The sequence below is a fragment of the Oreochromis aureus genome, linkage group 3 (genome assembly GCF_013358895.1).
Source record: "Oreochromis aureus strain Israel breed Guangdong linkage group 3, ZZ_aureus, whole genome shotgun sequence".
NCBI lineage: Eukaryota > Metazoa > Chordata > Actinopteri > Cichliformes > Cichlidae > Oreochromis > Oreochromis aureus.
Genome location: NC_052944.1, coordinates 35,501,423 through 35,515,995, shown reverse-complemented (window position 1 = coordinate 35,515,995; position 14,573 = coordinate 35,501,423). Strand labels below are relative to the sequence as shown.

Below are 14,573 nucleotides of genomic sequence, written 5' to 3'. Positions count from 1 at the left end.
ACTTGTTCCTTTGGCATGAAACAAATCCTCAGACAAATCCAAGAGTCTGTCACTCCAGCTACATCATGCTGCCTTCAATCTCTTCATCACAGATGAAGGTCAAACAAGCACCTTCTAATGTTTGTTTTAAAAAAAAATATTTACATGTATTTTAAATGTTTCACATTTCAATGAAATATGAATTAATGAACTTACCTGTGATATTCTCCATGTTTTTCACAGTCAAAAAGTCCCAACAATGACCTCATCTTATTTCATGGAGACTCACACTCACACAGCACTGAGCGATGTTCTTGCAAGATACTGAACACTGTGTGTGAGTATTTTGCAAGCCACTTTGCAACCCAGCATCAAAATCGAATCTGTTTTCATGAACAACTGCACGACTTTCCATATTTTCCAGTGGAAGGACCGAGGAGTCCCAGAGCAGGACCATGCTACCAAATGCAAATTATAGTGTTCTTTTGAATACAGAAAACTTTATTTCTTTAGATGCAATAACCTTTGCCCTAACTTATTAGAAAGTATTACTGTTGCTAGTCTGACAAGGTTGAAGCAACTTACTATGTTAGTTTCAAGTTTATTTTTTTTTGCTGAAATATAACAGTTTTGCATTATTCACCAGCCCAGGCTGTGCTGTCCTTAGTTGACCACAAGTATATCCACACATATTGACTTCATACACATCTGCAAGGAGTAGAAACACAAAGCAAGAATTTAGAGCAAACTGAAGGAAGAATTAAAATAGGTCCATTTCTGGGGTTTTCCCTGGTTGAAAAAAGGAAATAAAAATCCACAAATCATTACTGGGACTTGTTTATGAAAGACAACAATGTCCCTAAAGGACACCACATGTTTGTCTCCATGGAATAACGTGACAGTTGATCTATTTCATTTGACAGCCAAAGAAACAGTTAAGGTACTGTAAGAGCAAATGTGCTTTTGTGAGGTCTATCATGTGTTGACCTTGGAATATAGACCAGTTATGTATTGTGACACTTTTCATGAGCAACAAGGTACTACTGTTTTTTGTCGACAGTGGTACTTGGTGTTCTTTATGCCCACTGTAATAACAATGAAGCTCTTGATAAAATATAAAGTGTGATTTCTGCCTCTTTTTTCCTTAGGAACTAAAAAGGAAATACCTATTACAATTACGCAAAGTATCATTTGTGCATACACTTGCTATTCTTTCCTGCTAGTGTGCTGGCACAAAAAGGCTACGAAATGCATTACAAGTACCTAGGTACTTGTGACGGTCAAAAAGTTGGAACACTAACCATTATCAGCCACCATTTTAAATACAAAAATCGAAGGCGAAGGCCCACCAACCAGTTTTCAGCCAGAAGGGTGATACGTTACGTTGTTGATGCTGTGAGTTAGCATTAGCTAGTTAGCCTTAGTGAAGTCAATGCTATCAAGCTAGCAGGATTTTTTGTGTGACATTATATGTATTTAACATTATTTGGTGTTTATTCATGCTGAATTTGCCAGAACCACGACAAGGTATTTATTCTCAGCTAGTATGTGGCTAGCAACCAAATGCTAACAGCCAAATTACCCATTTCAATTTGTAGTGATTAAGACAAGCTCAGTAGCTCCAAGTTCCTCCATCAAAGTGAATTTTGACTTGCAATACAGTAACTGAATCCTGTTGACCAACTTCCATTTCATTATATTGTAAGAGTTTTCTGACTGATGCTAATTCTTAGAAGATAAAATAAAAGTCAGGGTTCTCCTCCAGCAAAATGCAGCCAGATCAGGTGCTTCAGCTTGAGGACAGCAAAGGGACCGGAGGACACTAGCTAATTCGTCCTTTAACTGAGTAAACACCAACGTTTTAACACTACACTGTCTTCATCAGAGGCCTAAAGTGAACGGGACCATTGACTTTAATATCGGCGAAACTTATTTTAAGGACCTTTTCATCATCAAAGCCTTGCCTTGAGAACTCACAATGGTGATGAAATGTTCATGCTTAATAAATCGTGAGTCATGGGTCCGACTCTTTGACGTCTATCAGGGCTTTGTGAATTCATAACATACTGTTTATTGTTAAGTTTGACTCCACTTACTTTCCTTTATGTGTAGAGTATTATTTGAGTGCAATAAAAGAGTTATTTCAGCAAAGATTTTAAACCGTGCACTTATAAACCACAAACATCTTTCAGACACAGGCTTCGCTCAGACTTCAAGTGTCGAAAGAAGACAAGAGCGGCAGAGAATCAAAGACACACTTTTTTCTGTTATTGGTTAATATAATTAAAAAGGTTTTGGTGTGGCATAATAAAGCTGTTGAACAAGACCACATTCTTGTCTTAATAGCAGAAGTCACAGTGAATAATTAAGCTTCAAAGAGTAATTTAACACCACATTGCATGGTACACTGCTTTTTTGAAGGTTAAACCTTTGAAGCCTGCAGCTTGTCTATCCACACCCTAAACACTGATGTCAAAGCAGCTGTTCTGCATCAGCAGCCAACAGCCAAATATTTGCTGTGACATCACCGCTTTGAGACGGGGGCAGATTTAGAGATATAACATAACAATGCTTTCACAAAGAGAGACCAACGGAGCTTTGTTTCCTAAGGAAACTGAGCTACGATTGCAAATAATACACTGGAGCGTAACGTGTCCACAGGCACAAACTATTTCATATTTGTCATCTGAAACGGTTATGAAATTATTATTATTATTATATAACTATGGAGTAAAAAAAGAATTAAAGAGGCGAGAGATAACTTTTTATTTACTTTTTTTTATTTTACTTACTGACTTTTTTATACCAAAACAGGTTCAATGTTTGTCTTAAACTGTATACATTTTGTATGGTTAGGTGTGGTTTCACTTTGATGTCATGTGTGCACACTAAACCTTATTTGAAATACCTAAAGTTGTTTACTTACACTCACCCAAAAAGAACAGTTCAAAGAAATCATTAAAAGCCACAAATTATCTCGACATTCATGTCCATGAGGCGTCTATGGAAAATTCTCACCACAACTTCCTTTATTTCTTGTTTTCACCATCTATCCAGACTGCTTCCACCTACTTGACAGTGATGGGTTCCCAGATGGGCGTTCATCTGACCTCAGCATGCTGTAAGCTCAGCAGGTAGCCTACTATTGCCAATTGGATGAATCAAATAAAGTCAATGAACAACTTCCGTTTCTTAACGCCTCACATGCGCGTATGCTGTTGATTCTTTATGAGGCATAACCATTCCATTCTCTCTCTCATCCTGTGAGAAATTCTTGTCTATTTTCTAACACATTGAACCATTTTTCACATTAGGCTTGGCCTGCTCCTTTAACTGGGTGTTCCTGGCACCCATTTATAAGCTCTAAAAGCTGGCTGAACTTTGTGTAAGCGCTGATATCTGCAGGTGAACATGCTGGCAAAAGACAAGATTTTTGGTAACAGAAAGTGTTTGCAGTTGGAGGAGTACTGCCCAGTGCTTGGCTTATGGTTGTGTGTTGAGAGACTCCATGTGGAGAGCAAAAATATGAAACTTTTTCTTAAAGTGCAAGAACACTGGCCATTGTTCAATTAGGGTCAGTTCTTTATTTGCTTTTTAAAATTTATGTGCAAAACCTTAAATAACGACCGGCAGAGGAAGTCTTAAACTGGGATCCCCTCACCACACTGGAATCCCCGATATATTAGCTGTTGACCTCAGACATGTAATCAGCATACTAACTGATCGGTTCCCATTTTCCTGGATTACTGTAGGTCTCAATGTCTTAAACATGAAGAAAACGCTGGAACATTAAACTGAACCTTGGTTAGAATTTATCCAGACCAAGACAACTTTTTTCATGTCAGACCACTGTTTGGCTATTTGTCCCAAACTGTGCTCCAGGGAAGGTTTCAGCATCTGTAATTTAGGTTTGGATCAAGTCTGGAGAAAATCTATGTTTCATGATACTCAAGCCTAGTTGTACTTTGTGAACTTTGGTAACCATCAGATATTTGGTAACATTTCCATCAGCGAAGCTGTTCAATGGTCACAAAGGTGGATCTGAGGAACATAAGTAAAGGGGATTTCGAATGTAGTCTCCTCTTTTTGTTAACTTTTCACACATTGCTAGGGTTCTTTACATCAGCATACAATGGTCAAGATGCAAAGCTAATAACAGAAGAATCTGAAGGTCATTAAATGTCTCTATGGGGGCCTTCCATCATCCCGGTTGTAAAGTTAGGGGTTTCAGATTTCCACTTGTTCTGAGACTCCCTCCATGTTGGCCAAAGATAAAGCAGCAGGTTTTGGTAATGAGGTTAAATGCTTCTTTATGTGGACTCTGAGATGACAGAAAGGAAATGTAAAAACGTCTTCCTTTCCATGTCAATTAAGCAGCCCTATCTCCTGATAACACCACATGAAAGCTCACGTTAAATAGAAGCTGAGGTCATATAAGCATAGCTATGATAATGTTTTGCTACAGGTCAGAAAAGTCTTAGTAAATCTGTAGCTCTACAGCTGGGTGTGGATTGACTGACTCGCCCTAAATTGAAAGGTTTCCTTTGCTCTGAACAGTCAAGACGAGCTGGTTTTGACCCTTTGACCTATAGTAGAGAGAGCAACAACAATTCCCCCTCAAACAAAATTAACTTCTCCTCAGTCCCTGTATTCATCTTTCCAGTTTCATTCACTCAGTTTTCAGAAGTTAGCAAAATAAGACCAGAAGCCAGTCCGCAAGTCAATGAAGATAAAGATAGAGTAGCGCTGAGACCATGCAGAGGTCTAATATAGTTTCCTGCTGTGTTTTGAGTTCAAACCAACCCAGTCCCTGCAAACTCTGAGCTGTGAACTGATGCGCTGATATCGGCAAGGTTGTTTTATGCCATGAACCATCTGGTCTCTTATTTAGATACATACACAGTTAGGCACAGTGCAATAAAAGTGTTAGACAGATATACTACAGTCAACTAAATAATTTTATCTAGAGTGAAGTTTAAGTTGGTCAGAATGACTTTTTTCCTCCCCTTTCCTCGCCTCCACACAATGTGTGTGTTATTAAAACCACGCTGTGAGACGTTTTATTGATTCCGGGTCAGCTTCTCTCTCTCCTCTTTCATCTGCAGAGCCCCTACGTGTTTCCTGTTTGCATGTATTCCTCTACATCTCTCATCTCTCATCTCCCTCTCTTTTCTCTTTACTTTTTACTGCAGCTGAAGCACACATGAGGCTTCAACTGTATGAAATAGGAAAATCAATCTTCAAAAGTATTTTTGTGCAAATGTTTTTGTCCTCCTACGGCACATTGAAAAAATAAGATCAAGCAGACGCAACACATTTAAATGTGACATTAATAACAGATAGAAACATGTTTGTTGCTACACATGAAGATGTCTCATTTAGCAGTTATCACTATTTGTTTTCATAGACTCCCTGGCAACTGCTTCAGTTTTCTCTGTTTCAACACAATTATTAAATAAAAAAAAAAAAATTTCATGCTCATGGATGAATACACATGTTTATCTACAGTTGGAGATAGATAGACAGTTTTAAAATTAGCTTCATGTACAATAACTCACTCTTCTCCATAATGATAAGAAGTAATCAGTGTGATTTTTTAAATAATTGTGATTATTACTGTCAAAAGTAAATGGTACACAGATACGCTACCTGAGCACTCAAACTACTTTCTACAACATGACACATTCGCCCAAGCACTTCGTCTACGCTTAAGCCAAAGATTTAACCACCGACCTTCCAATTAGTAGATTGGAAGGTTGTTCTCTATGGCTGCACCTAAAAACACCCCAATTTGTTTTGGCACCACCAATCCTTCATACAGTATATAATACTGTATGAGTACTTGCAGCCTCAGTGTTGATATACATTATACAAAGCTATGGCGATGTCACTGTTTGCAAGCAACACAACCAGTGCGGCAACCGCAATGGACCAATGAGATTGTAATCAATGAAATGTCTTTTTGAAGAGCTGTGGTAGACAAGTGATTACAGCAACCAGTAAAGTAAATATCCTTCACATTTAATGCGTATGATGTGAGTCTTTCATGAGCTGTGCTCATATTTACTTATGTTTCTCAGATCGTTGGTAGAGTTAAATTTTTTATGGTGTTGTCTGAAATTAGTTTTTTAGTTTGCTTTTTAGTTTCCATGTATTCCATGTTCATAGCTTCCACTTCCATTCCAGTTTGAAAGTGCCAAGAAGAGTGTTGACTAAGATGGATTAGGAACACCGCAGGCGGGTTTTAAGTGTCTGCAAGTTGAAATGAAAGAGGAGAGGTCTAAATGGTCATGAGATTTAAAGACAGTCAGCAGTGAAAAGTGTCTGATCTCATGGTGTGCTTTTTATTTCTTTTCTCTCCCGCCTGTTTTCTGTTCTACTTCAGCCTCTCATCTATATTTTTTCCCCTTCTCCATTTGTTTCTGCCTGGTTGGGTTTGTTGATGGCTTCTCGTTTTTCTTACCGGTTTCTATTTGTTACATCATCACCGCCATTGTTCACTCATGCAGAGTTTGTAGGAATGTGCATTTGGTCCATGCGCTCCATGGATGAGGAATCTCCACGTGGAGCCAACGCATTTTATAAGATAAACGACGAGCCAGATCTGCTTTAACGCTATGCTTTTTTTATCCTCGCCTCTTTATTAGTTTTCCATTCTTTCCTCTCAAGCTCATTCTTAATACTCTGTTCTTCTCACACTCTCTACTCATCAGTCTGTTTTTTCTTTTCTAACCAAAACGCCGCGGCCAAGCCCAAGCCTATCCAACACGCATAGTTCATCAGTGAATCCCATCCAAGCATCTGTTTTGGACTTGTTGGATTGTCGGTTTTGTGCCAAATCTAAGAGGCACGGAGCCATTGCGTGTGCTTGAGAGAGAGTTTGTGAAGAAAGAAGTGAATTCTCAAAATTATTAGTGAAAGGTTAGATAGCTTTGTTGCTTTCATGTGGATAACTAGAGATCTTATTTTTTTTTTACCTTGGACTTGTCAAATATCTCACATCTTTATCCAAGATTAACCATGTCCTCTTGCCATGTGCGTTTGTTTGTTAAATTATGCATTTTAATGGACATCACCCACTAGCGCATTTTCACCCAAGCACAGTAATAAAAGTCAACAAAATGTCAACATGTCGCAAAAGAGCGCCGCACCAAATGGTTTCAAGTAGCTGCAGTGAGGATCCGCGATAAGCTCCTCGCTTCCAGCACCTGTTAGCTGCAAACAGCTGGTGTGCCTTACAGACACCAACAACATGCCTTATAAGTGGCTGTGGTCAGACATGACCTATTCTTGTCATATAGAACTGTGCTTGTTGTTTGGCAGTGACTTTTTGCTTTATTCCACTTACACAAAGGCCTGCTGTGGTCATCAGTTGAAAGACACATCAGGTTAAGTACACTGGGGAACGTTTTAAGGTGAGTTTGAGAAGAATACTGACATTAATATCATATAGGTGTAACTAGGGGTGTGACACTTACTGAGACCTGAGACATCTATGTAAAGCCAACAGCTCAGTAAACTCCTGTAAACACTTTCTCTATCACTACCTTTATGATAGCCAGGGTTTGGCGTGACATAAATAATAGTAGATAGTAATAATAATAGTGGTACCCGTTTAGATTTTCTTGTCTAATTTGAATAAGAAGCATTTGAATTCAAACCTGTGAATACAGTAACAGAGTTGTGGTGTTGTAGCAGCAGCAAGTTCCTTTTCTTTGAGGAAAGTGACTTTTCTGATGCCAACAGTGAGAGAAAAAGGAATGCCCGTTAAACGTCTCAATCGTTAGGCAGTTCAGTGAAGCAGACTGTGTGAATTGCAAAGGCTTAGCAAATCACTAGTTTAGCATGGAAAACTGACTATGAGACTAAAGGAAGAGCTCTCAGCCTCTTAATGTACTGACAGTCAGGTGATAAGTGGGTATATTTTGCCCTGTGCTACACAGATCACAATGTTCCCATCAGAGCTCTTGGCTTAACCCTGCTGTCATCTTAAACTGTCTGGCATGATGGGGCGGACGCTTGTTTTCTGAGTCACCTGTGTTGCGATTCCTGTGAAAGCCACTGATTAACTTTAGTTTGTCTCAAGGACACAGTCTGATTGTTATATGACATTCTCGCAGTTGTAAAGCTGTCATAATTGAGAATGTAGAACTGCTGTCCAGCTTCTCCATTCATTTGTTAAAAAAATGGCAACAAAACTTTGGAGTTTCAACTCTGGTTCTCCGGTCACTTCACTGGAACATTTTATAAGAAAAGGGATGGCGCCTCCTTGGTCTGCCAGCTTGATTTAACCACCATCTTGGCTTTTTCGCGAAACAGTTCCACTCTTTAAAAAGTCAATCTAGTGACGCGCGCTGAAGAAGAACAGAACGTGTTGAGTTTCAAAACCAGCTCGAAGGAATCAGTAAAAGTGGACAGGCTTCTAATGGCTTACAAATGAATCGAAGGGAAATTCCCGGGGGGTTTTCAATTAGCACGATAATACGTGTGTCTGCATGTGTGAGCATTTGCAGGGAAGTAATGAGATGTAAACACGTTTAAGTGTTTGTCACCAGCGATTTCCAGCCTGCATTTTCTCTGTTATCCACTTACGCATTGGAGAAAAACTAGACATTCCTGTTCCCGTCCACTGAGGACCACAGGGGCATGGAGCAGCACTCTCTGATTGTTTCATACAAGTAGAGCAGAGAGAGAGGAGGGGGTGAAGAGGTTAAAAAAAAAGTTAGAATGTAAGCCAGACACAAAAAGAGATTTAAAAAAAGGAAAAGAGAGTTTATGAGTGGGGGCAACAGGAACTAAGGGGGCTGAAGATATACTGCTGTAAGCGTCCAGACATTCAGACTGAGGGGAAAAGTCCTGTTGGCAATGTCTGCAAGAGGATGACTTATATCAGTGGAGTGGGTTAGTGGGTTTATGAATGACTGTGTGTGTGTGGGTGTGAGAGCGATGGTGGGATTCTCCAAGGGCTCCCTGGAGTCACTGGTATGTTGAAGCTGATTCAACATATGCACTGAGACGAGTGTGACGTTAATGTGTGTCAGCTGCAATTTGTTTACCTACAGCAGGGATGTTGTGTGGGTAATTGTATTGTGGTTTTACATTGGTGGTCTACATTGCTTAAGCGGTGGCCAAGTTCGGACCTCTGAGCCCCAAGGAAACCACATGCCAGTCGACCACGTCGTTAAAACTACTGGACAAATACTGTGCAGACCCCCCCTTGTGTCAAAAAAACAGATCATATTCATCGGGGTATAGAGATATGACTTTCGGGTGTGTCCTGGGACATCCAATGCCAGGAGGTTAACAGCAGCTACTTTGGGACCTGTGGTTTGAGGGTTTGGATCTTTGGCTTGTTTTGGCACAACCTAGGATGGGATCTGGGTAGTTTGTAGCATCAGTGCATCAGATCGCGGCAGGATGCAATGTACTGTGGCTTGAGACCAGTGCCATTGGGGAGTTCACTTGAAATGTCACAGTGTACTAGGTCTCCACCAATATTTAGGTGGGTGGTGTATGTCAATGTAACATCTACATAGCTGTCGGTATGCAAGGTTTCCCATCTGGTCAATGCTTTACATTTCACCCTTCAGTAGTTTTAATGCTTTAGTGTATAAAAAAAGCATGATTCATAACACGTGTGTGGTTTCTTTTACAAAATAGCACATGTGAGTGCAGCAGTATTTTCTGGTATGTCACGTTAGTCTGTCGTTAGGTCGTTGTTAGGCAAAACGATGACATCATATCACATTAAGCATAATTCAATATTTTGTAAATATAATTCATATGTTGTGAAAATAAATGACAAGTTACTGCCATGAAACGAAATGATACTAAGCTTTTCTAACGTCTTGTAGGTGCATAAGCAAAAAAATTGTTAACTTTAGCCTGTTGGTTGCTAGGAAACATGATGACGTCTTAAAATCTGATATAGATAAGAACCCTTAGGGGCCTAAAATGATCTTGTGTGCCAACTTTGGTTGCTCAACTCTGATCATGTAGGAGAAGCTTGCAGGCAAACAAACTGAGATTTTTTTCATCGTTAACATATAAAACTACATTTGTATAATCACCTTTAATAAGTCAATGTCAAGGAAGACCACATTTTAAAATCCGAATATGATTGAAAGAGATGGAGACTTCCCACAAAGTTTTATCAGTTCTACCCATATGGAAAAGATATATATTAATCTTATAAAGTTTGTATCTGTCTTGTGTGAAAAGCGTACAAGAGTGAAAACAGATATAAGATCCCTTGAAAAATTATATAAATGAAACTTGTATGTTTTGGATACTTACTAAAACAATATATGAAAGTAATGAGAAAGTGGCCACTTTCATGAGTAAATCTGACCTTTATTAGTCCCACACGTGGGAAATTCGTTTTGTCACAGCAGGAAGTGGACAGTGCAAAAGTTATGAAGCAAAAATTAGAATAAAATAAAATAAGAATAAATACAGTACACAACTGTACAGAATAGAATAAAATAAAATATACAATAAGATAAAAATAGAATACAAATGCTATATACAACTGAGTAAAAATACAACGATGCCAGAAAAGATTATTGCACATTAGTGTTATCAGTTTTTTTCTATTTCTTTTCCATATGGGTATAAACAAACCCTCTAGTGCCTGAGCTGTGGGTCCAGGAAAAAACCAAAAACCAAACAAAATGCACCTTTCTTTAATCTCCAAACAAAAGAACATCATTTTACAACTTCTAAATGATGATCAGAGAATGCAAGCTTTGCACAAAATCCACAAATTTTTCAGTAACAGAAGAATTTGTAACAACCCTGCATGAAGAATCTTGCCTGCAAGTCACTGCCCACATTCGTTTGACTGGCCCAAGTGCTTTAAGAGAGCAGTTTTACAGATTACGATGATAAAGGCCAAACAGGTTTAAACCAAACATTTGGCAGGCAAACACATGCACAATAAAAAAAAAACATTTGCAAATCAAGCTTTTCAAATCAAGCTTGTGTTGACAAGTACAGAGTTGCGTAAGATAGAGCTTACGTATGGTAGCGTCTAGCAAAACAGTGGTGTTAGATTAGAAATGGATTAAGGCTCCAGTGGCACACCTGATGCAGTCAATTATTGACTGGTGTTGTGATGACTGCATGACTCTATAAACACCTGACAGTCTGTTGGGTCAAAGGTTCATCTCTACTAATACTATCAATAACCTTGCCACAGAATCAAAGAAAATAAGCCAAAACATAAAAAACATGCAGAGATGCTGACTGTTGAGTACAAACTTTAAAAAATGAGGTGATTTACTTACAGCGCTCTCATTTCCAGAACTAATAATGATTCCCTTTCACTTAATCCATCATAGACATCTGGGTTTCCAAGACATTTATATGACTGATACTGTATTCCTTATTTATTTTTTTTGTTGAAAGGGTACACTTGACCACAAAGCCAAGACCATGAAGTAAAATTGAAAGAATGGCAAAACATCCTGCCATTTTCAGTAATAGAGAGTACAATGAACAACCAACGAATTCCAATTAAACCACAAAAAAAGTTTAGAGTTGGAAAGCTTTCATAAGAGCCACACATACGATTGGTTTATTTAAATAATCTGTTCTGGATACAGCTATTAGGCCCCTGAAACTTGTCACTCAGTAAAAGCCATTTAGCCATTTACTACACGTACTGTATATTAGTGGACTGCTGTCAGATGCTGCTGCAGGACATTGTATATATTTCAGACAAAAACCTTGGATGGTATCTTTACAAACTGTCCGTCCCTTTTAATTCAACTCACATGTCCTATACACATATATAGTTATCTGATGATTGAGTGATTCTCCCTTGGAGCTGAAGTTTTTTTTTTTTTTCCATTATAATGACAAATACACCCAATTACTTCCAGCCAGAGTTCCAGTTCTGCATCAGTCGCTGCAGATGTTTCTAAATTCACTGTAACTGCGCAGATTCCTTCACGCTGAAACCAGGCTCCATCTGGTCTTTAACCCAGGGTCAGCAGAGTTGTCTGGGCCGACATCATTAGGGGCAACATTAAAGACTTTTAGTTGAGGGCTTTAAAAATTCAAATCTGGATTTCATCAGTTAACTTAATGGGATATAAAGATAATAATTCAGAGAAGTACCAGATGAGTATTAGCTGATGCATTTAATGTACCATCCAGTCTGCAAAAAGTATATTTGCAATATTTTTTCTTTGAATGAGCAATACTACATTCTAACTTTTGTTCATTGTTGGGTTTTTTTATGCAAAGTACCAGACATACACAATAGCCATTGACTAAATTGGCATTCTTGAAATCAATTTTATTTTATAACATGTTAAGTGTATCTCAAATCTTCTACTTCTGTACTTACCCTTCTTATCTAGTTTTATATTAAGCACATTAAGAGTTTGTGGATAATAAGCTCATGATCCTTATAAAGTCTGGAGTGTGCACGTCATGTTGGTGATGTCTTCATGATGATGTTTGCCAGTTAGCAAAGTCAATGCTAGCTGGCTAGCATTCAAGAGCAGATTTTTTTAATATGAATTTTTAACATATTGTGGCATTATTTGGGTTCACGCAGTTTTCGTTGCAGTCTTTACCGTCTGTACTCTCAACCAGCATAACAGCTGCCGACAACAGAAAGGTTTCTTTATTGTTGCTGGTCTTAGCTAGTGTTAGCTAACACCAGTGACTGGAACTTTATTTGAAGTGGATCTAACATTGTCAGACTTGGGCAATTAGCAAATGAACTCTCATTCGATATTAGAATTTAATCAAACTCTTTATAAAAGAAAAACTCAGATGATGTACATACAAAGGCACAAATCTTACGTGGTCAGATATGGTTTGAAAGAGCAATTTGTGATAGTTTCCAGTAGTGTTTTTATATTTAGGTGTTTGAAGTGACAAACAGATTTCCAGTTTCTTTCTGAATTCTTAGGAATTTGGAATTTCCTATTGGAAGTTTATTGGGTTGCAGAGGGTTAATGTAAAAGAACTAGGGTTGTGTTTGTTCAGGTGTTTGACAAATTGCAATTGTTAGATACACGCAGTAGTTAGGTTGAGTCACTGTCGAACATCGCGCTTATCATTCAATCTTTCTTGATTTAAGACAACACTACTCTGCCAAAATACATACTAAGTATACATAACTAAGTATTGCACACAGTGCACGTTTTGGATGTGTATTAATGGAAGAATGCAAACCGAGGCAGTTTTATGCCAGTGTGTGTGAAGCTATTATTTCGAGATAATATCGGCACTGGAAAAATAATAGACCTACAATGTTGAAGACTGTATTAAAACTAAAAACAATGCCCTAATACGAGAGGCAATTAAATCTTTTAAATCAATTTATTAAACATAATGTTTTGCTTAATAATATTTTTATTTATTTGGTTGATGTGTGGTAAATGTAATGTTCCTTTTCTTTCCATCTCTTACCTTGGAGATGTAAGCTTTGATGCCTTCGGCCAGTTTGATGCAGGGTTCGCCGAAGAGCTGGGCCAGCTGATCTGGGATGTCCTGGTCCTTATCCAGAGCATTTAGTAAACTCAGGCATTTTAACTCCTCTGTCACTCCCTGGCTACGCACCTATAGGACAAACATGGGACAAAAAAAAGAGAAAATTAAACGATTGTTAAATGACAGTAATTCTTGATGCAAATTGATCCTCATGAGATGTGGAACCCAAAGATCCAGCGTATCATATAATATTTATCAGCAGCTAGAAGACAATCGTTATCACAACTGCTTCCACAATTGTTATCGCAAAATCAAGTGTTATGAATCATTTCTTATCGCTTGCATGGGTCCATAAACATCCTTAAATTCATTTATTTTTTCCTTTTACTCTCGATATTCATGCATGTCAGTTAGTCATACTCTGGTGTATCATCACTCTGTCAGCATTTTCAGAGCATCAGCTCATGTGCAGTCAGCACGTGTTTCTAATTTCTGCTTTTTTTTCTGCAACGTTATCTCGAGGCACCAAATCTTTTTAACCTTTCTGGGGGTTTTCTAGGAAGGAAATAACCAATATAAGCAGGTTTAAGTACACAAAAGTCAATCAGAAGCAATAGCAACTAGGATAAAACGATAATTTGAGGATTTTGTTTGGGGGAAAAATGGCATTCGTCTCAGATTGACTCGTAGGCTGAGACCAAACGTAACGAGGATATTTTGGCACAGGTGCATCACTGAAATGCAGGTCCTTATGCAACAACACTTAGTAAAGGGTTTTTCCTAGTGTGAACATTACTTAGCACGTGTGCACACACACACACATATGCAGTCTAATAAGAGACAATTGAATCAACAATTCCTCAGTGGGCAGAGGGGAAATTGTTTGTTTTGCTACGCCTCCTGTTTGGCAGCGACTTCCATCCCAAATAAGAAATGTTTTCATGTAATTTTAGACAGCATGGGTCAAATACAACATCTTTGGGAACCGGATTGTCCATGGTGTTCTAACTATGGAGTTATGCACACAGATGTGTAAGTGTGTGTGTCCGTGTGTGGATATCCTTCAGGGAGGTTGTCGGCATCACGATCTGAAAGCTCTGTTAATGACTCTGTAACAAGCACTGATGAGGAGAGAGAGATTA

At 38.5% G+C, this 14,573-nt stretch overlaps 1 protein-coding gene across 1 annotated transcript in view; it reads right to left on the bottom strand.

Moving 5' to 3' along the window:
- tnfsf10l (TNF superfamily member 10, like) overlaps positions 1–14,573 on the bottom strand; it is a 74,867-nt gene that overhangs the window by 32,020 nt on the left and 28,274 nt on the right. The window contains exon 2 of the mRNA XM_031742114.2: positions 13,411–13,560. Within this exon, the coding sequence (XP_031597974.1) occupies positions 13,411–13,560 (150 nt within the window). The remainder of the gene's footprint in view (positions 1–13,410; positions 13,561–14,573) is intronic.